This window comes from Haliaeetus albicilla, chromosome 7 (genome assembly GCF_947461875.1).
Source record: "Haliaeetus albicilla chromosome 7, bHalAlb1.1, whole genome shotgun sequence".
Lineage (NCBI taxonomy): Eukaryota > Metazoa > Chordata > Aves > Accipitriformes > Accipitridae > Haliaeetus > Haliaeetus albicilla.
The window spans coordinates 34,244,293-34,265,895 of NC_091489.1; the positions used below are offsets into that span (position 1 = coordinate 34,244,293).

At 49.4% G+C, this 21,603-nt stretch overlaps 1 protein-coding gene across 10 annotated transcripts in view; it reads left to right on the plus strand.

Annotated features, from left to right (window-relative positions):
* BCL11A (BCL11 transcription factor A) overlaps nt 1-21,603 on the plus strand; it is a 156,305-nt gene that overhangs the window by 126,929 nt on the left and 7,773 nt on the right. For 6 of the 10 annotated variants that reach the window (XM_069787626.1, XM_069787624.1, XM_069787625.1 and 3 more), the window contains one exon: nt 19,532-21,603. This exon is cut by the window's right edge and continues 3,439 nt beyond it. In XM_069787626.1, the coding sequence (XP_069643727.1) occupies nt 19,532-21,537 (2,006 nt within the window). In that variant the 3' untranslated portion in view covers nt 21,538-21,603. The remainder of the gene's footprint in view (nt 1-19,531) is intronic. The other 4 variants (XM_069787628.1, XM_069787632.1, XM_069787623.1 and 1 more) reach the window with 4 other exon arrangements.

A 21,603-nucleotide genomic window follows, 5' to 3' on the forward strand; every position in this document is an offset into this window, starting at 1 on the left:
CCAAATATCTGCATAGGTAGGTAGCCCGGCATTGCCAACGTGTGTGGTTTGGTGGCGATTCTCACTGCAACTGTGGTTTTTCTTAAGCTTTCTTGGAGCCATGGGATTACGGGATCCTACTGGTGCTGTGGGATAAAACTTGAAAAAGGGACTTCAGTCCCACTTCAGATCAAATACACACAGGCAAGGTTCACGTCGCTTGCTGCCATGAGGCCAAAGGGATTATTCCAGATCTACAAAACCAACAAGAGTTTGAGTCAGTGGTAGGGAAGGCTGGAGGCTTCACGAAAGTTATTTGAATACATCAAATGCCGTCAGTGGAAAGAAGCGGCTGTCCTACAGTGGAGTCGGAGCACATCAGTAGCTGCCCCAGCCCTGGCAGAGAAAGCCCTGTGTTTCCACATGCCGATAGTGGTTGCGTGTCCTGTTGCACACTTATTTGTAGGGTTAGGAATTTGGAAAACATTTGCAAGTTTGTGAAACTGGAGCCAGGGGCTGCTGCGGGCCTCCTGGTGTCCTTCAGTGGCACAGCTCTGGGTAGTTTTGGTTTTTAGGGGTGAGTGTGTGTCTTCCAACAGCTGTGAGTGTATCTCCAGAGGTTTCAAAGAAGTGGGCTCTTTATTTCCAGTGCAGCATTTGTTTGTTTTTAGGGCATGTTTCTCCCCAGGGGAAGAAGAGTAGCAATCCCATGATCAAAGAAACAAAGCAAATTGCTGCGGAATTTCTGCCTAACAGTATTTAAATTAAAAAAACAACAAAAAAACCCAACAACACATGGTATATAATTTATAAATGAGTCATGTATGCCTCAGCTCTGGCCTCCTGGAGCAGCGTCCGAGATGTCAGGTTCAGCAGCCAGTGCTCCAGCAGCCTTTTACGTTGGGTAGCAGTGAGCAGTGTCCGTCCTCTGTGGCAGCCCATCACATGGGACCCATTGCTGTACAGTGAGAGCAGAGCCACGAGGCTATTTCGTCTACGTCCCCAGCTGCAGCGATCCCCTGCACTGCTGCAAACACACTGGCTTGGACGGATGAGCCGGATGCAAGAAAAGAATTGAGTGAGTCAGGGAGGGAGGAATCACCTCCTGATGTTCCCAGTAAGGAATAAAGCCAGGTTTTCCATGGTGGCTGGTTAATTCGCTGGGACTGCTTTGTTGGCCCTGCTTCTGCAGCACTCAGTGCTGCAGCATCCCTGCTCGCCCAACAGGCTAGTATCACTGGATGGACCACGCACAGTGCAGCAATGTGGTTAGCCAGATAACGAGGGCATTAACCCTGTTTTTGTGACCGTTTTCTAACAGGGATAGCCCCATTCCTGAAATTTCACCTACACATGTTATGTCAAAATCATCTAATTCGGCCATGAGATGTGGATTGCTGCTGTGCTTGGCTGCAGCGGATGGGATGGGGTAGCTCCCCTCCCTCTGTGCAAAGTTATTCGAGGTGTTGTGGAGCAGCGCTGTGCTCTGAGAGGCTTTGTCGGGGCAAGAACGATTAGGGCTGGTTTTCTGGAAGTGGTGGGGTTGCGCTTAAAAATGCCTAATCAGCTCAGGAGGGCTGCATGTGTTTCCCTGGCAGCCTCTTTTAGCTTCCAGCAGGGATGTGCTCTGCGAGTTCAGCATCCCGGCTTCAGAGGAGGCAGACGGAAACAGTAAGTGCTAAGGGCAGCATTCTTAATTTCAGAAAAACAAAAAAAAATCCCCGTGTAGTGTATTATTCAATGTATAGTGTAGCTCTGTGGACCAGAAGCATTTTGTTTGGTGTCTCACAGGCGGTGTAGCTGAAGCAGTCAGGTTTTGATGTGGTCACCTGTCCGCCTTGCTGTTTCCTCTAGTAGCAGTAGGTAGGTCCCTCTCTGGATGGGCATAGTGGCATGGGATAGCCTCGTCTTGAGTGCCAGAAGTGGTGGCTGTAGGGACACGCTGACTTGGAGGGCTTTTAAAAGCTCAGCTTTAGAGAAGACGGGAAAGTAAGCGCAGAACTGCTTAATACTGCTTAAAAATGTGGGATGTACAGCACAAGGCACGTGCACATCATCGGCTGTGCTTGTAGCCCTGCAGCTGGTTACAACCTGCACGGGTCTGATCCTGATCACCCGCGTGTCCGACTGAAGTGGGCAGGGAGCTGCAGGTGCTGCCGGAGCTGTTGCAAAGGGACAGGTCCTGCCGCTTGTCTCCCATTTCAGTACCCTCCAAGGCTGTCTCCCAGCCATGGGGAAGCTTGGCTGTGGCGGGATCTCTGTAGAGCTGGAAGCTCAGACAGCAGCAAAACTGGCAGGTAGACAGCGTGCAGAGGGGCACATCCTACTCCGAAAGCAAGGGACCAGCAGTTTGCCCCAGGATCGGGGCTGTAGCCTTGGCACTCCGTGAACAGTACCAAAATCTACATCTCAGTTTTGTGGCTCGTCCCTGCGTGCTCAAATCCCATAGATACCTTATTACAGCACCTGCACAAGCACTTCTCTGGGGGTAGAAATAAAAAATGTATACATACGCTTGCAAACATAAACACCATGAGCGGCCTCGGCACCGAAATGGTAAATACACTTTGGAAAATCACCTTTAATCATGGCAAAAGCTTTTCTTCTCCTTAGCTGGGGACTGCAGGGTGGGTGCAGGGGGATGGACTAAAGCCACTTCGGCTGGTTTCTCCATCTCTACCTGGTGCAGGGGGTGGTGTCCTGTGCTCCTGGGGATGGCTCGGTGACGACTGGGACGTGCTGTTCAAGGGCCGAGTATTACAACCTTGCGAGGAATTTTAACGTATCTGTGTTTATTACGAGCGTCTTCCAGCAGTAAGGCGTGCCCGGGCAGACAGGCAGACAGACAGGCGGTAGGATCCTGCCTCTGCCAAAGCCTGCGGGGAGCCTGCAGCAAACCCTGCCGGCTGCCTGGCCACAAACCCAGCTGCTGCCCAACGCGTTGCCTAAACGGGCAGATGTCAGCGTTGCTCAATGCGACGAAGACCTGAATGTCTGTTTATTAACGGATAAGATGCTCGGGCTGGTGTACGGCATGCGAACTGGCCTGTGCAACTCCTGTGGTTTCCAACCGTACTTATCGAGGGAGGGGGCTGCCTGCCCAGGGAGGGTGTTTCCTCTAATCGGTAACTTCACATGCCAATGGCAGGCAGATGTGTGGGGGGCAAAGGCCTGGCTTTTTCATAACAGCCGCTTTTGACGGGCTCAGGGGAAGGAGTCATCTCAGGCAAGGTTGGGGAGCTCAGAAGAAGCATTTTGCTCAGAAAGAGTAAATGCTTCCCGAGAAAGGGTAGCAAGTGGGAATCTCGCAGCCACCCCCTTGGCCATTAATTTTCACCATCCCACGTAGAAGAAGTCAAGTCATCCCAGTATTTCCTAGCAATAAGTTTAGCTCCAGAAACCCTTCCCCAAGTCCTTTAGAGGCTTCTATTGTCTGCCCACTGTCCCTGAGATGCTGCAGGCAGTGCCGGAGATGGTTGCGGGCTCAATTTAACGGCATCTCTCCCGCTTATCAGACTATATAATAAACATGGCTTTTAGGAGGGATTTTTTGGGGAGGGGTGTGAGGCAGGCGGTGAATGAGGAGGCCAGACACCATTGTCTGGCAAGAATGTGAGTCCCCGGGGGCGAGCGCGCCTGGGCTCGCCTTCCAAATTGTCCCAGCATCAATCCCCCCTCCTTTGCGGGATTTCCTTCTCCAGCCGGGGTTTTGTTTCAGAACAAGCGTTGGTCAAACAAGCTTTTGTTTGCGGTCAGTTGCTTGGCACACATACACCACTTCTGGTGGGGGACAATGAGGAAGCTGTTTCGGGGGCAGCTGCGGTGGGACTGAAAGGGAATACTGATGGAAGAAGGACGCAGGGAGGAAATAGCTGGGTGGAAATGAATTGGGAGGATCTTAAAAAGTCTGGGTGCTGCAGCTAGGTTGGAAGGGCGGCGTGGAGTCCTTCAATCCTGCTGCCTCGCCCTGCTTGCCGCCTCGTGCTGGTTTGTATTGCTTTCCCTCCCCTCTCCCCCAAGCCTAGTATACCCCTGCCTTGGACTAGCGAGAAAGTTGGACAAAATATTTGCGACGACACGTCTAAAAAGCTTTCTTTCAGGAAGAAGTAAACTATTTACAGCAGTAACAGAGTTTAAAAGGAATCGTATAAGTGAGACTGACTTCTTTGTCAGCAAAATTGCAGCAAAACCTGTTCATAGATGACATTACCTAAATGACATTATGTACGTATGTCCTTTCTTTCACATTTCCTGTAATCCTGTTACGGCATTGTCCCATTACCTCAAGCACTGTCATCTTTAAATGCTGTCAGATCTTAACTGGATGGCCAAGGACATCGGAAAAGGATCGAGGTGAAGCTGATCGCAATTTCAGACCTGCCGTATATGCGGCCATCTCCCAGCCTGCCCCTGGACGGGGTGTTTTCTGATAAAACGTTCGGGTAAAGTGATGACTCAAGGACTTTTACGTCTTTCGTGGAGCTGCCGTCCATCACCATGGCATCCAGCACCCTTTTTGGGGAGCACGGGGAGGGTCGGGCACAGACTGGGTGTTGGAGATGCTGGAGATGGCAGGTACGAGCTCTGTGCTTGCCCATGCTTGTTGGAAAGTGCTCCCATCCCTGAGAACATGAGGACCCGGAGGTAAGCAGCTGGAAAATGCCCCTGTGGGACCATGGGCAATGCTTCCACTCCCCATATAGCCTTCGTGGCATTAACGGCCATTTGCAAAGCACGCTGAGCTCCTCGGACTTAAGGGGCGATTGAGTGCAACGTCTTGATGTTAATTGTTTTTAACGTTATTGCTCTCTTACTGTCTTATTGCTAAAAAATGACGTGAGGCCAATTTCTTTCACTCCAGCTGCGAATGCGCCGCTGTGGTTTTTCAAAAGCGCTACGAGATGTGACAGCAAATGGGAGGATTGCAACTTCTGCCATTTTCCTGCTGAAATATTCAGTGCTCTTAAGCCCAAGGAGTGGGAAGGATTGGTGTCGAAGCAGTAGCCTGTTTAAACTGACAGCCCCTCTCGTCAGGTTATAATAGCGATGATGATAATTGCCAGCTCGGGGGCAGGAACTGTCGTTTCGTTATCTCCGGGTGCAGTGCCGCACTCCGAGGGGCTCTGGTCCCCCGTGGCAGCTGCTGGACCTGGCTGCAGTGCAAATAACAGCGGCCTTGAACCTGAAATGCTCTCTGCAGGCAGAAGTCTGTGGTCAGGCATGTGGTGATGCATCTGGTTGCCCATCTTCGGCCCTGTGAGCCTGTTTTCCTGAAAAGCAGAGCTGCCCTGTGGGTGACTGTAGGTTGGCAGCGAGGGTAGCGATGCCAGCAGGGACTGGCACGTGGCTTCCCGGTGAGTTGTCCCGGCTGTGTGGATGTAGAGATGCTGCTGGCGTGTCACGGTGTGCCCCGCGTCCTCCTGCGCACCGGCATGTACAGCAGCGTGTGTGGGCTGATTTTGCTAGCAATGGTTTAAGGAGACAGATGATGGGGGCCCCAGCCCCCTTATCCGAGGTGTTGTCCAAGTAAAGAGGTGAAGAGCCAGAAAAGGAAGACTCGTGGATGAAGAGCAGGAGAGCGGCTCTCTTCTGAATGGCAGCCATGTTCATTTGGCCCAATGCAAGGATTAGACAGCAGCAAGGCTCAGAGTTTAGTCCCAGTGATGCTAAAGAGCAGGACCTGGATCCCCAAATCTTCCTGCTGAAAAATAACAGCGGAAGAGCCCATGGAGTAAGGGGGCATTTGTCCCAAGAAAAGGTATCATGATATGACCATGCAGACTACACGGAAGATTATTTGCTTAATCAGGTGAGGTTAGGGTTTTTTTATCGCTACCTGTTACTGGTATCTTAAGTGCTGGCAGTAACAACATTTAATTGCATTTTCCTGTAAGAAAATGCTTATCTTGCTAAAAGATGGGATTCTCTACAATGCGTTTTGTACGCTTAAAAACTCTTGTTTACATTTTGTTCTTTACCATCAGTGCTATCTTAATCCATCCTCCCAGGCCAGTCCTCTGGTCTTTTCCTCCGCTGATATGAGGTTGTGAGCTGGCAAAAGTCTCCATGCCAGGTCTTCCCAAGCGAGTGCCATCCTTACCTGCCGGTGGCTCTGCCCCCTTCTCCTGTGTGGGGGAAAGGTAACCTGCAAGATATGCTGGAGCCATCTCATGTCCCCTTGCATCCCACAGCCCCCAGCGACGCTCTCCCTGGAAAGGTCTCAATCCAGCGCTCCTAAACTGGTTGTGGTTTGTGCATCGCTGCCCTGTCTGGGTACTAAATTGGTGCTTTTTTGGATGCTGGAGGAGAATTTTTCTCTCCTTTCTAAATCTCTTAATAACTGAAGATTTGGGTGTAAAAGCACTAACTGCACTCAGTTCACTGGGTTTTTTTTTCAGTGATAGCTTGGCTTTTTTTCCCCCTATAGGCACAAGAACCATTTATAGCCGAGGTGGACTGAGTCTGCAACTTATTAATCTCTCCCTTGCATGTGGGTTGAAAAGAGACACCATGCCTTTATCAAAAGCCAGGCTAGCACAAAAGCCTATGCAAAATCATCATCAAATCCTATTAGAGGTGGAAAATATCTCTTAGATCATCTCATTCATTTCCCTGCCAATGCTAGACTGCTCCTGAGAGTTAATTTTCTAGTGTCTGCCGCCGACTCCCTGTGTGACTGCAGGTCTGTCATCTTGCCTTTGGGTTGTCACTGTAACTTCCACTCGTTTCCTTGCATTTCCAAACAAGCCTCGTTTTGTTCAGTGGTTGCATGTGTTGTTAGTATTTGCCCTGCATTACTTATTATCACTGGGTTCTACTTGGAGAGCATCACCAGACCTCGCTTTGCAGCTGGGAAAGGCATCCCCGTGGGATGGGGCGTGCTGGGTGCTCAGGGAGTGCCGTCCTCTGGAGAGGGGCTCCATCCCCTGCAGCCACGGCTACCTGCTGTAGGTATCAGGGAAACGAACATCTCAAAGGGAGGTTTCTCTCCTGCAGTCGTGGCCGTGGGTCCGACATGAGCGGGTCGTTCCCCGTAAAGCACTTCTCCCAACCTCTGCTGGCACCACCTTCGAAAAAATCCCACCCCAAAGTCCCAGGTTGGCTGTGACATCCACTTGGCAGGGGGTAAAAATAACAATAATTCAAAGCTGGAGCTATTTATAGCATTAAGCAAATGCAGGTTTCATCAGGGTTTGTTTCAGAGGAGGAAACGGCCTGTAGGAGCGGAGTAACCTTACTTGTAACTTTGCGCCGGCACTGGCGGCGACTGAATTCCCTGACATGGCGAGGGTCTGGGCAGCCCTGCCAGCGCCAGGAAGGTCAGTCCGGCAGCTGTCACCCGGAAAGCATCAAAAGCACGAGCTGTCGATGGCCACCCGCATTTGCAGAAAATCTGAGGGCTTTCTAATTAACTGAGGATCTCTAAATTAGAGCGAAGCCGCTCGACAAGCCCCCTCATATGCCTTAAGTGTCAGGGCTCAGCTGATCGCCGCATCTAACAAGCGGCTGATTTTTCACAGTAGCTCCGAGACTCAATCAGCTCCTAATGGCTCCATTTCAAAACGTTTCAGTGCATTTTTCATCTCTTACTCTGGAATTTTTGCTCTTTGTTCCCTGCTCAAATATTCTGGAGCTTTTCCTTAATTTCAGGCTTCTGCCTTGCAATGGCTCCTCTGCCCTAACTAGGCAGCTCATCGCTTGCCTTTCCCCGCATGCGATCCTCTGCCGTGGCCGCTCGCTCTGCTTTCTAATCAGTAAGTTTCAGAAATTCCCCCTTTCTCTCCCCCTGATGTATAGGCAGTACTGCGGGGTCCAGAATTTTGTAATTAGAAGGAATCCCTTGTTTAAACGGACCCCTGTGTAATAAGAGCTGAAAAGTGGTTTTATTTCAGCTTTAAACCCCCTCCCTTTAAGACAGCGAATGCAGTTTGCAAATGCACCTGATCTTGACCTCCCTCCTGCTGCTTTTATGCAGCATCGCAGATTTGGGCACTGGTGCTGCTGATGTACACCATGGCAAATGAGATCAAACCCTCATTTCGGCTGCCTTCATAGTGGAGTAAGAATATGCACACTTAAACTGAGGGCTTCGAGCTGCTGGGAAAAACGATGGGGGGATCTTTACCGACGTGTAACTCCTGTTGCCAGTAATGAGACCCACGTGAGGCATCCGTGGGAAGGCGGCAGGATAAACTCCTACGTAAGCGGTGATTAGGAACAGATAAATTCCATTCAGGAAGGTAGAGAGTTAATCAGCAACTCCTTAAGACTTCGCCGGTGTGTTTATGTTCAACTGCTTATCCATATCTTGGCAATTACTCACGTGAAATAGAATATAAATCCTGATGCCTAATTTTTCTTCGAAAAATTTCACCAGGTAATCAAATCCTGAAGCGCATATTCTATTCTGGTGGTTTTATCAGTAAATCAAATTTTTATCATTTATCAGCAAAAGTTAGATTTAAGCATCCTCACTGTAATGTTTGAAAGATGAACATTTGTTTCAGCGGGTACTGTGCCAATCAATAATCTTCCAGCTTGACTCAGCTATCAATTATTGCTGCAATTATTTGTCTAGTTGGATATTTAAAATGTCATCAGAAAGAGATGATTACATATTCCAGAAAGCAAGGCACTGTATAATCAGATGAACTGAATCCAGTTAAATGTAGTGTGGTACTAACCTGTCCTTCAAAGCTGAATTCTGCAGCCACGACTGAAACAACAGCTTTCTGCATTATTGTAAGGAAACAGATCTTAACCTTGGAACAGTGCGTGTTATTGGGGTCGGGTAATACTCGGTGAGAGGAGACCTTGCAAGCCTGGAAATTGAATCAGCCTTACTGACATAAAGGAAGGAGGGCTTTTTTTGGAGGGAGGGGAGGAGGCTGGTGTTGTTGGATTTCATCTGCAAATCTATAAATAAGAAAATCTACTCTTTATCTGCCTTTCTGGGAATTTAAACTCCTGAGCTCGAAGCGCCAAATTTTCGTATGCCCTTTTTGCATTCCTTGACTTGATGTATGTATGGTAAATACTCTCTGTGCCCCGAGAACGCAATAAAGCTGTAGCAATTCTTGCAAGTCTTACATCCTCCAAACTCCAGATATTTGGAGTATTATATCATTTTCAACTTCAAGGATATCTCAACGATGGAGAGGAGACAGAATAAACCGGAGGAGAGTGGACAACTTTACGACACCTTTTGGTCCTATTTGCAAAGCAGGGAGGGAAAATATATGTATTATCGATTCTACTAATACTTGCTTGTGCAAGTTATGAAACTAAACGTCGTAGGATCTGGTTCAGCACTTGCTGTGCTTGCAACTCCATGGTGACATTGAACTTGCTCAGGGACAGAATAAACCTTTGCCTTCCTGGCAGATGATTTGCAGGCGGAGGTGTTGTTTGGGGGGACCTGCAGTTCCCCTGACCCACTTTGTCAGGATGGTTTGCTGCTGGCTAAATATCATTAATTTGAAAGGGAGAGGAAAGCAAGCCAAAGGGGAAGGCTGGGAAAGAGGAGAGTCTGGAGAGGATCCATTTTGGGAAGAAAAAGGTGGAATAAGGCTCTAAAAGCCCTCGGCTAAGGGCTGGGGCTTTTTGGCTAAACTGGCGCACTGCCTGAGGCACTGGTGGGAGCAGGGGTGCTGTGGGATGGGGAAGGGGACCTTGGCAGTGCCTGACCCAGGTGGGCTGGCAGGGACCGCTACATCTCTGCAAGGCAATGGTTTAAACATACGTGCTCTACGAAGCCAGGTACGTCAGACAGAGATGTCAATATGCAAAATGCAGCAAAAATAAAGCAAAGCCATAGGTGATGAGGAGAGTCGATGGCCCGGCAGTGCCCCGGCGGCAACCTGCTGGCTGGTGAGCAGTGGTGGGAAGGTGCCAGCCCTCGTTTCTCCCTGAGAGAGGGCTCACAGCCGTTTCAAAACGCCAGCTTGCTTCAATCTCTCCACGAGTACCCCGTGCGGTAGAGCCGCTGTGTCCTCCAGCGAGGTCCCGCAGCGCTAATCGGGTCACCAAGCATTAGCGGCTCTTCTCAGGAAAGCAGCGTCCTGGCGTTGATTCTGAGAGTCTCTATATGTAAGAGATAGATACATTCGTGTACAATGTGCATCGCAGAGCAGCGTCCATGATGCACATTCATCTGTGCCGGGTGCTGGCTGCAATGGTGAGCGGTGCCGAAGATGCAATACCAGCCAGGAGAAATGCCCCACTGCCAGCATCTGCCAGGGCTCAGGAGTGTCGTGCTGTGTCTCACCCCACGCCGGCCGGGATGACCTGAGATGTCATGCTAGAGCATGTCCTTTCCTTCCTTTGCAAGAAACTTTTGAAGCGCACTCTGCCTTTTCTTCAGATGCTGCCGGCCGGGGAGAAAACAGTAGAAAAGGAAACAATTCATCACGTAGGTGTATGAGAGCGAATGAAATGATTTGGAAGCTCTCTGTAGCTGTATAATTACAACACTGCATTTAAAAAGTGAATTATTGACTTGGTTGTCCCCAGTAGCCACTGGGTAGATGCGTAATTACGGACCGTTGGAGCAAGGTATCGTTTGCTGGATAGTCAGGTTAGGCTTTGGAAGGGCTTTGATGCTCTTTTTGGGGCAGGGCTTAGATGAATTTTGATCCTTGGTGGGTCCACAGCCCAGGGGGACCTTCCAGCAGGGGACACACCTGGTGCCAGGTAGGTCCAGAGGAGCTGTTTTACCAGGTGTCGTCCCAGCGATGACATTTACAGTCATTTACATTTACAATCCCCGTGCCTGTGCTCGCCAGAGGCAGTCTGGGAGAGGCAGGCGGGGAAGCCTGCGCGTCTGGGATGTTGGTTACTTCGCTAATGATATTTTTAGAGAAATGAGATGGTATCAGTGAGGAGTTCCTCCTACAGGGCTGACAACACCGTGTAGTTCGCCCTTTAGGTCCTGCCGCTGGTGTTTGAAGTTAATGGAGCTACTACCCATGTGATGCTGCAGTCTGCATCACCTGTATTTCTCCATCCCGTAGCGTTAGCGTATAGGGTGCTTACGTGTGCATGATCAGGTCTTCTTTGCTTGAGGGGTTTCTTTTTAAAACTTCATTCAAAGCTGAATTTCAAGCACAGCGTTATTTTCCGATGGCAGGTTTCTTCTGTTCCTCGCTATCAAGACGCGACAGATTTCCACCCCCCTTAAGTTTTAAAAAAGCACAAAATCAGTCGCAGCCTGATACCTTACTTGCCAAGTTGGAGCTTGAAGCAGGTTTTCTTGGTGGCCAAATTGTAATCGCCTTGAAAATGGTGACAGACGTTGAGGTCAGGCCGGTACGCCTGGCAGCGCTGGCGTGCTCCGGCAGGACCCCAGCACCCTGCGCCTCTCCACCAAGGCTCCGGCAAGCCATGCGTTCTGTTGCTTGCTGTTAATTAAATATTTTTCGTGGGAGTGGGAATCTAGGTGTTATGGATTTGGTTCTGCTTAGAAGAATGAGTAAATACACAAGATATGTTGAAGCTACAACCAAAATTGTCATCCATGAAGTCTGCACATCTCCTGCAAGGGCCAGATGTTCCCCAGGGTTATGAGGACCCCAGCCGCCGGGCAGTGGATGGAGCCCTCCCCGCTCCCGCCTGCGTCTCCCGCCGAGAATGCTGCATGTTGCTTTTCTGTTGGGAGGAACTAGCCTCCCTGTTTCCATCCCTTCCCACTTGCTCTTTTGTCAGGCCTCAAACCCTTCTGTTTTGTGGAAATCTGAGCAGTGCTGCAAAACCCAATGAAAATTTGGCTTTGGGAGAAAAAGGTGAATTCCTGGAGTTCCTAGCTCCAGTCGAAATCTTTAAATGGCAAGGCAATGTCAGCTCTAGCTTTGTTTCTATTATTGCTGTTGCTTGGGTTTCTTTTTGAAGTTTGGGTCATGGCATTAGCATTTTGTCCTGGTTCTTCTTTAGAAGATGGGCTTTTAAAAGGAGGTGTTACAAAAAAACGGCATTGTTGATACTTGATTTAGAAAATATTTTGCCAGTTTTATTAAAATGATTTCTGGGAGTTTGAATTTGCAGGAAAAATAATTATTTTCAGGAATATCGATAAGTCTTTTATCAATAAGTCGTAGATAAGGAAAGGCTGTTAAAGATGGCAAATGGGGTGCTGGGGGTCCCACAAAGCAAAACACCTTCTAGATTTTTGACATTTTCACAACTAAGCTGGTCCCAGGACCTGCCATCAGGCCTGTTCATAAACAGCGTGTACTTGATTTGCAGGATTTTATTTTTCAAATGCACAACAACAATGGTGCTTCTTATTTCACAAGCAATGCTGCATCACTTCCTAGAGAGTTTGGGGGACATTTTCCTTTTTCAGTGTTTCTGAATGCGGTTCATCTAGTGATAGAAAAGATTAGAGAGAAACTACCCTGTTGCACATAAATGCAGCTACTGCTGTTATTTATTATTATTATAATTATTATGACAAAACCAGCGACAACGCTGATGCTAACAGTGCTAACAACTGATTATAACTGGTTAATGATGGACCAGGTTAATAACGCACCTTTTGCGATCTGGAGAATGGGGAGGAAGAACTAGTGCAAGAGGGAAAAAATATGTTTGGACAGTTACAGTTTCCCATCTAAACTGATGCTACTGACTACCAGGAAAAGGTGAGTCACGACGAAGCAGCTATTTCTTACCAAGGGAGAAGTGGGCTGCTGCAGGCGCGGAGTGGACCCACTTATCTCCCGGCCCTGCGAAGCTTCCTGTGTCCCAACTGTTTCACTTCTCTAGTTTTCAATTGAAAGGAATTTCAACAGTACGGATTTCCAGAAGAGAGAGAGGGAAAAAAAGATATATTTGACAAGCCAGATGGAGAAGAACTGAATCAAGTACAAGTGGTAACAATTAACTCCATTTTTTTTCTTCCCCCCTTTAAATACCATAACAACTCCAAATTTATCAGTCCAAAAATCAAGCAGTCAGTTGACATTAAAGCTGAATAAAGAAGTTCCTGGGTTTGGCTCAGGCTGTTCCTCCGATAATTGTTTGGTGGCGAGCAGAAGAGAGGGGGATGCTTACTGCAGGTTGCAAGTGTTTGAGTTGCTTTTAACTTTTGTTCTCTGCAGTTTGATAGCAAAAAGTATGCATGTGCCCTGTAAGTGCAGGTAGTCCGGTCAAGACACCTTGGCTTTGCTTACACTTGTGGGTTTTTTGGGGAAGGTGAAGGAGAACGCAGGAGCTAAGCCACTAAGGCTGGTGGTGCTGGCTTGTGGAGAGAAGCTGCTGAGAACAAGGGCTGGACCATTGGGGCAGTGAGGGCCAATTCCTGGTCTGCTCAGAGATTTCTCTGGCACAGGGATTTCTCTGAGGGAGTAAATCTGCAGCTGTGAACGAAATCCTTGCGAACACCATTGGCACGTATGCAGTCACTGCTTATGCCGCCGTTTTGTTTGTGAAAACACTGGGAAAACTGGGGTGTCTCTAATACTGCGTGTTTGTGTGCAGCCCGTATGATGCCCTGTGGTAAAATATGTGATACGTTAATATCTCGCTCCTTAATCTGGTGGTCCTTCCCAACCAACATCCTGTGCTGTGGGCTGCCTGTTTCGGATAGGGGCACCGAGAGGATGCTGCACATAGCGTTTCAGCGTTGCTCTTCCGTAAAGCACTGGTGTGTCCGGTGAGCAGCTTTCCTGGATCCAGCCCTGACTTTGGAGAAACGAAGGAAGCTCCTCCAAAGCACATTGGCACATGCATGCAGATTATTCCATTACTCACTTGGCAATGCCTGAACTTGCATGCCTAGCTCCAGAAAACATTCCCCCCCTCCGCTAGCCCTCCCCCCCAGCAGTGGCATCTAGCTGACAGCTTCTCCTCCCAGCTGGTCTTCTCCCCAGCATCTTGTCTGGCTTTGCTGCTCGTGGACATGGCTGTGGGTCTCGCTCAGAGTCAGCTCTGTTGTGCCTGGAGATGTTGGCATGCTTCGACTCGGACTTTGAGCATGCCGGGTGTATCTGTGAGCACAGTACAGAAAAGCCAGCTTTTTTTTTTTTTTTATATTAAAAAAGGCCCCTTAATGCTCAAAGCAGCCATCTCTTCATTTTTACTGAGTAATTGTGCCAACTGCCCTTAAAGGCACTCAAATGCCAATATCCATCCCACTCATTTGTTAACATTTTTCGGATCAGAAGCTAAATCTGTCACTTGTGTGTCACTGGTTAAATCACTTCTTTTGGGGGCAGGGCAGGCAAGAGCTGTTCTGCTGCTTTTTTTTTAGGCAGGAGCCAATAACTTGAGAAACACTAAACATTTGTGAAATGCTGTGCCCTGTCACTAGTCCTTCGCTGGCCAGGATGTAGAAAAGGAATAAATACATAACGGTGGGTGAAGCTTCACTGCGTTAGGCCAGTCAGGTTTCATATTGGCCCCATGTTTGTATTTGGTACGTGGTATCCCCATGTAATTCTCCTAAAGGGGTAATTTCCCAAATATGAAGAAAATGAGCAGTAAAATCGACTGGGAGGAAAAATGTACACGCAAAAATGTGAATGGTAATTGGAAGCTATTTGTAAAGAGTTGATGAGCTGTCCAGGAAGGAGAGGGCAACTTTGGCCCAAATCCAAACCCCGCTTAAGTGGTGAGATGAGAACAGCAATTAGATATTAAAAAAAATCAATACATGACAATTTAAAAAATGGAAAGTAGATAGCAATCAATTGCAGTGAGAAACCATGACGGGTAGAGAACTGGTCAGGGGAGCGGAAGTTGCGGAGGAAAACTTGTGCCTGGCATGGATGGGGAGAAGAGGAGAGATTCTGAGGGTCCTGGAGAAAAGAGAAACCCTGGAAGTGATGGATGGAAGAAGCAGTAAGGTGGAAATTTTTAATAAATATTGCTGCTGTAGACCTGGAAAGCAGCAGTGTTATGTTTCTGTATCATAGGTGGGCGATGATGTTTTTTCTATCTCATTAGTAGCCAAGGAGGATTTTATACAAGGTCCAATGGAGATAAATATTTTTAAATGAAAAGGCCCTGACAACTTGCACCCAAGAATCCCTAAAGAGTTGACATGTGATGCTGGTTTTTAATAAAGCTTACGGACTGGGAAAATGCCGTCAAGACCCGGTCAGGGTAACCATGGGAGAGTTGGCAACACTTTGCTTATCTCTTCTGGGCAAAATAATTGAAGAGCCAATATAAGATTCAATTGATAAAGAATTAAAGGATAGAAATATAATTCATGCCACTCAACTTAGATTTATGGAATATAGATCTTGTCAAATAAACTTGATTTCATTCTTCCAGATGACAACTTCTGTTGATAAATGTAGATGAAATAGACTCTGCAAGGCATTGGACGCGGTACTGTGTGACATTGGGTATAGGGAGACCGAGCACTGCGCAGTATCACTAGCACAGGCGATTCAGAGCCGGCCAACAGATTTGGGAATGTGGGGGCTTAGCCGGAGAAGCATCAGTGGATGGGAGAGGTCAGCAGGGACTGGTGGGAGCCACGGTGGTGGTTAGCACTTCGTTGGTGTTTTAGAAATGAACATGCAATTGCAGCTGATTAACTTTGTGGATAAAGCAAAGGCGGGTGGACGGGTGAAGAGCAACAGGGATGGGTTTATGGGGGTGGTCTGTAAAGACTGTCGAGCAGGGTGTGTTGAGAGCACGGTTGGGTACAGCCTGCCGTGGTCCCTGGCTAAAAGAGTGGAATTGGGGCCGTGCTTACGGAGTTGGGCTGCGGTACCCCAGAAGGCAGCAGCTCTGTGGGAGGCTTAGAGGAAAACCAACTCCTTCCCAGCACGATGCCAGGGTGAGAAGGGCTAGGCTGGTCCTTGAATAGTGGAGGAGAATGAAGGAGTGGCTTCAGGATGGAAAAATAACTAGATTTTGAAGTGTGTGTTGATTTCTGGGTGCACAAGTACCCTTGGCGTGCGTGGGAGGGCATGTTGTGTACCAAAGGGCTTTTTGGTGTATTGACCAAAAAAAAACAAACCTCAACATAAAAAGAGAATGGGTAGAGATTGGAGCCAGAGAAATTCAGGTGGACCCAGTAACCGTCTGTGGTTAGCTGTGGGAACTGACTGTGGTGGCAAGCAATGGGTGCTCTCCTGGTCTTCTGAACTCATTTGAATGGTTTTCACTGGGGTTTTGTGCTTTGCCCTAAAGACGGTTTGTGGGGCTGGAGGAGGCCACGCTTTACCCAAAGATATTGTGTTGGTCACGGCGCAGGACAACTGAGCGACACATATCGCAGGAAAGGTCAGAGAGTGAGAGCTGGTGATCCCTTTCAACTTTAAATTCCTTGATGCGAAGCAACAGAGGATGTGAGCTCCAGTCCCACTGCTGGTGGCTGAAGAGGGCTGGTTCAGTGGTGACCTGCTTTACAGCTCGATCTGGGGGATTCCTGCTAGCCTCTTGGAAATCAATGGAAAGCCCCAATGATGTCGCAATGCTGCTTTGGATAACGCATCCCGTCACATTGCCCTGGTGGATGATGAGGCACGAAGAGCCCCTTGGGACCTTCTCCCCCTCTGTCCTTGGCCAGCACCGGCTACTACATCTCCCTACTGTGCTTTCCTCACTTGACCGTGGTCTTGCCCAGATGCATTAGCTGGGAAGCCTGTGTGGACGTAGAGGCTGGCCCATAGCTAGAAGACATCAGTGGATGCGCAGCCTTCAGGTCCTACAATCCCATCTGGCTTTTGGGGGGACCCGAACGCTGTACCAAAAAGCATGGTGGTGGGACAGGAGGAAGGAAAGGCGAGTCCCTTCCAAAACCAGCGGTTGCTGCGGCGGTCTAAGGACCCGTCTCGCTGCTGGCAGGCGACGCGTGGATTAGTGCCATAATTCTTGCAGTTTGGCAAGGCTGCATCAGACTGGAACGTATCTCTAGGTGGTGATATGGTCAGTCAATAGCCTTCATAATTAATCAAGCACTAATAGACAAATTAGAAATCGTGTCTCTTCAAAGCAGGAGGTGGAAGCAAATGGCTGGTGGATTTTAACTGTTTCGCTGCTTTGTTTTATTGTTTGGGTTTACGTTGCTCCCTTGAAAATGGTGGGTTGTTTAGGGAAGTTTTGTACATAAATATGATTTTAAATTTAAATTATTATCTTGATTACCAAACGCGGATGGTGAATTGAAAACTTGTTTTTCAGGCAAGCAAATGAAGAATAATACTACATTTTACACTCCACTAAATCAATGTAGCCCTAATTTTGCCACGCAGGAAATCAATTCCAGTCTTTATAACAGTCGAAGATGTTATGAACAAAGTAATTTCGCAAATTATGGCAAGTAACACATTTATTGATGACTGTAGTTTTGGAATTTAGAATTTGTGAGTGCTGTAATGTAATAAGGCCGTACTGGCAGGAGCTGAGTGAAATACAGATTATACGGTGAAACTGTAATGCATCATTTGCTATTAGTGGACTGGTAATAATTACCAGTTTCAAAGCAGCTTTTTCCATGTAATCTTTAGTCTCAGTTGTAACAGCCCTTCTCATTGACATTATGATTACACGAGCTGCCCTTATGATCTAGAATATCTAGTTGATGGGAATACTAAAATGTAGTAGCGAACGCTCGATGTTGTGTCCTCATTATAAGATAAAATGCTATTTTCTCTGACCTCATCTATAAGGTAGAGAGGCAAGGTAGCGTTACATTGTTAGCTCCTACCGTGGTGTTAAAAACTTCCACTTCATTATGGCGAAGCAAGATGAAATTTTCCCATTTAAGGTTTTTTTCCGAGCTCACATATGAGCATAGGAATGTGAAAGTCCAATTGAATTTCCCTCTAATTTCAGCAGATTTAAGTATTTATCTGTGCTTGCACGTCTGGCACATACTAAACACCGCAATGCATTTTATTCCGACGCTGGCTTCAGGATGAAACATTAAATATTATTCCAAGGGCTTTTAAAGTGATTAAAGTGTTAAATGCCTGTTGTAGACAGTCGAGTCTCTTTTTACTCACCCGATTCAGCTTCTCAGGCCAAACGTAGAATAACTGCAGAGCCGGGAGGCAGGGAGGAAAGCTGCGCCGGGGCACTACAGCTGGTGCTGCGGGCTGCCTGCCTCTCGTATCCCCAAATCATCATTCAGCTCACCAGATAACGAAAATGCCCATATGAAGCCTTTCTTCCCTTCCTCCCAAGTGAGATGGGAAACAAGATGGGCACAGATAAAGTGATGTTTTCTTTCCAAATCTGCCTCATTTGTTTTTTCTTCTCCTTTTCTTCATATTAGGCAAATAGGGGAAACCTAATGGGGGCAGCTCTCAGTGCAGCACGTAAAGAGGTTTACCCAGAAATGGTGCCTATGGAGCAGATGCCTCGTAATGTAAATGCTGGGTCAGGGCAGGAGTACATGGTGCAGGCAGGTATCAACCCCAAGCACTGATGTCCTTGGAGGGCTCTTAGTTTATTCCTCAGCAAACCTCAAGATTGTGTTTGTTTTTTAAAATATCACTAAACAGCAGCTCTGTGAGAACTGCTGGGCAGGGCTGGAAATGAATTTTTATCCTCCTCTTAGCTCCGGTTTCGGTTTACCAGCATTTAGTAAAAAACATCCATAGGGGGGTGGGAGTGAATTATTTGCAAAATTACAGTAATTGATAAAAGTGCACTCACCTTCACCGTATCTCACGCCACTCTTTCCTCATGGGCAGCCCTCAAAAAGTTATTCATCCCCCTTGTTTTGCCATATATTAGAAGGGGCTGCTTTCTGCTGTCATTATTAGCCGGCTTTTTGTTTAGTTATTTATTAGTTGGTTGCTCTTTTATAATGTCCGTGTTATCTCCAAAAATAAATTATCATGAAATAGAGTTAGCTCGCTACTTGCCAAAGTGGCATTTACCATCCTCAGCTTCTTTTCAGTGCGAGAGAAATAATGCGGCTCCGGCAGGGCGCTCGGCCAGGCCTCCTGGCCACCCTCCAGCTCTTTCCCTGGCGGAGCTGCCGCTCTCTCTGCCTTCCCCTCTCCCTGTCCCATGCTCTATTTTATTTAAATTCCCCCCCCCCCCCCCCTTTTTTTGTTTTTTTTTTGCCCCAGAGCTACAAAGTGATGATGCCCAGCTTGCTAGCAGTCGTGATGCTTTGGATTGCTGCTTTGAACCGATGTATGCGGTTTTCTGGAGTGCTTTTCAGAAGGGGATTTATTTTTTTTATATTTACTTATCTATTTATTTATTTACTCCCCAGTTTAAATGTTAGCAGCCTCTTGCAGCATAAAGTCTGCCGAGTTGTAGCTGGCATCGATTGACTTTAACACCTCTTTTTTTTCATAGCTTTTTTTGCTGCTGTTACCTGCTGGGGTTCGGTTTTGAACCCGGGGCTGGGGCTGTTGGGAGTAGGTGGGTGCGCTTCAGGTGGGTTTGGACCTCCCCGTCGCGCCCGCCCCTCGCCTCCTCCTGTCCCCTGTCCCCTGCCTGCGCCTGAGCTGGGACGTCCCTTCCCCAGCTCCCAGCTGGGCGTCCCGGGGGAGAGGAGCTTAGGCAGGGAGGCGAGCTCTCGCCCGCCGGTGGACGGCCGGAGATTGACGCTGCTTGTTGTGTTATTTTTCAGGTAAAGACGAGCCCAGCAGCTACACGTGTACGACTTGTAAACAGCCTTTCAACAGCGCCTGGTTCCTCTTGCAGCACGCACAGAACACGCACGGCTTACGGATCTACCTAGAAAGCGAGCACGGCAGCCCCCTGACGCCACGGGTTGGTATCCCAACAGGACTAGGTGCAGAGTGCCCTTCCCAGCCACCTCTCCACGGGATTCACATTGCAGACAATAACCCTTTTAACCTGCTCAGAATACCCGGCTCGGTCTCGAGGGAGGCGTCAGGGCTGGGAGAAGGGCGTTTCCCACCCACGCCGCCCCTCTTTAGCCCTCCCCCGAGGCACCATTTGGATCCGCATCGCATTGAGCGCCTGGGTGCGGAAGAAATGGCTCTGGCCACCCATCACCCTAGTGCCTTTGACAGGGTGCTGCGACTGAACCCCATGGCGATGGAGCCCCCCGCTATGGATTTCTCCCGGAGGCTGCGGGAGCTGGCCGGCAACACCTCCAGCCCGCCCTTGTCCCCGAGCCGGCCCAGCCCTATGCAAAGGTTGCTGCAGCCCTTCCAGCCCGGCAGCAAGCCCCCGTTCCTGGCCACGCCACCCCTTCCTCCTCTGCAGTCCGCTCCTCCTCCCTCCCAGCCGCCCATGAAGTCCAAGTCCTGTGAGTTCTGCGGGAAGACCTTCAAGTTTCAGAGCAACCTGGTGGTCCACCGCCGGAGCCACACCGGGGAGAAGCCCTACAAGTGCAACCTCTGCGACCACGCCTGCACGCAGGCCAGCAAGCTGAAGCGCCACATGAAGACCCACATGCACAAGTCCTCCCCCATGACGGTGAAGTCGGATGACGGGCTCTCCACCGCCAGCTCCCCTGAGCCGGGCACCAGCGACCTGGTGGGCAGCGCCAGCAGCGCCCTCAAGTCCGTGGTGGCCAAGTTCAAGAGCGAGAACGACCCCAACATGATCCCTGAGAACGGGGACGAGGAAGAGGAGGAAGAGGAGGAGGAGGAGGAGGAGGAGGAGGAGGAAGAGGAGGAGGACTTGAACGAGAGCGACAGGCCGGACTACGGCTTCGGGATGAGCCTGGAGGCGGCCCGCCACCACGAGAACAACTCGCGGGCCGGCGAGGAGGGCCGGTCGATGCCGGACGTCATGCAGGGCATGGTCCTGAGCTCCATGCAGCACTTCAGCGAGGCCTTCCACCAGGTCCTGGGGGAGAAACACAAGCGGGGCCACCTCCCCGAGCCCGAGGCGCACAGGGACACTTGCGACGAAGACTCGGTGGCCGGCGAGTCTGACCGCATCGACGAGGGGGCGGTCAACGGCCGGGGCTGCTCCCCGGGGGAGTCCGCCTCGGGAGGCCTGTCCAAAAAGCTGCTGCTGGGTAGCCCCAGCTCCCTGAGCCCCTTCTCCAAACGCATCAAGCTGGAGAAGGAGTTCGACCTGCCGGCCGCCGCCATGCCCAACACCGAGAACGTTTACTCCCAGTGGCTGGCGGGCTACGCCGCCTCCCGGCAGCTGAAGGACCCCTTCCTCAGCTTCGGCGACTCCCGACAATCGCCCTTCGCCTCCTCCTCCGAGCACTCCTCGGAGAACGGCAGCCTGCGCTTCTCCACGCCGCCGGGCGAGCTGGACGGAGGGATCTCAGGCCGCAGCGGCACGGGAAGCGGAGGGAGCACCCCCCATATTAGTGGCCCGGGCCCTGGCAGGCCCAGCTCAAAAGAGGGCAGACGCAGCGACACTTGTGAGTACTGTGGGAAGGTCTTCAAGAACTGTAGTAATCTCACCGTCCACAGACGGAGCCACACGGGCGAGAGGCCGTATAAGTGTGAGCTTTGCAACTACGCCTGCGCCCAGAGTAGCAAGCTCACCCGGCACATGAAAACACACGGGCAGGTGGGAAAGGACGTTTACAAATGCGAGATTTGTAAGATGCCTTTTAGCGTGTACAGTACCCTGGAGAAACACATGAAAAAATGGCACAGTGATCGAGTCTTGAATAACGAGATAAAAACTGAATAGAGGTATATTCGTACTCCCCCCCCCCTCCCCCGCATCCACCCCCATCCCTTCCCCATCCCGCATCCC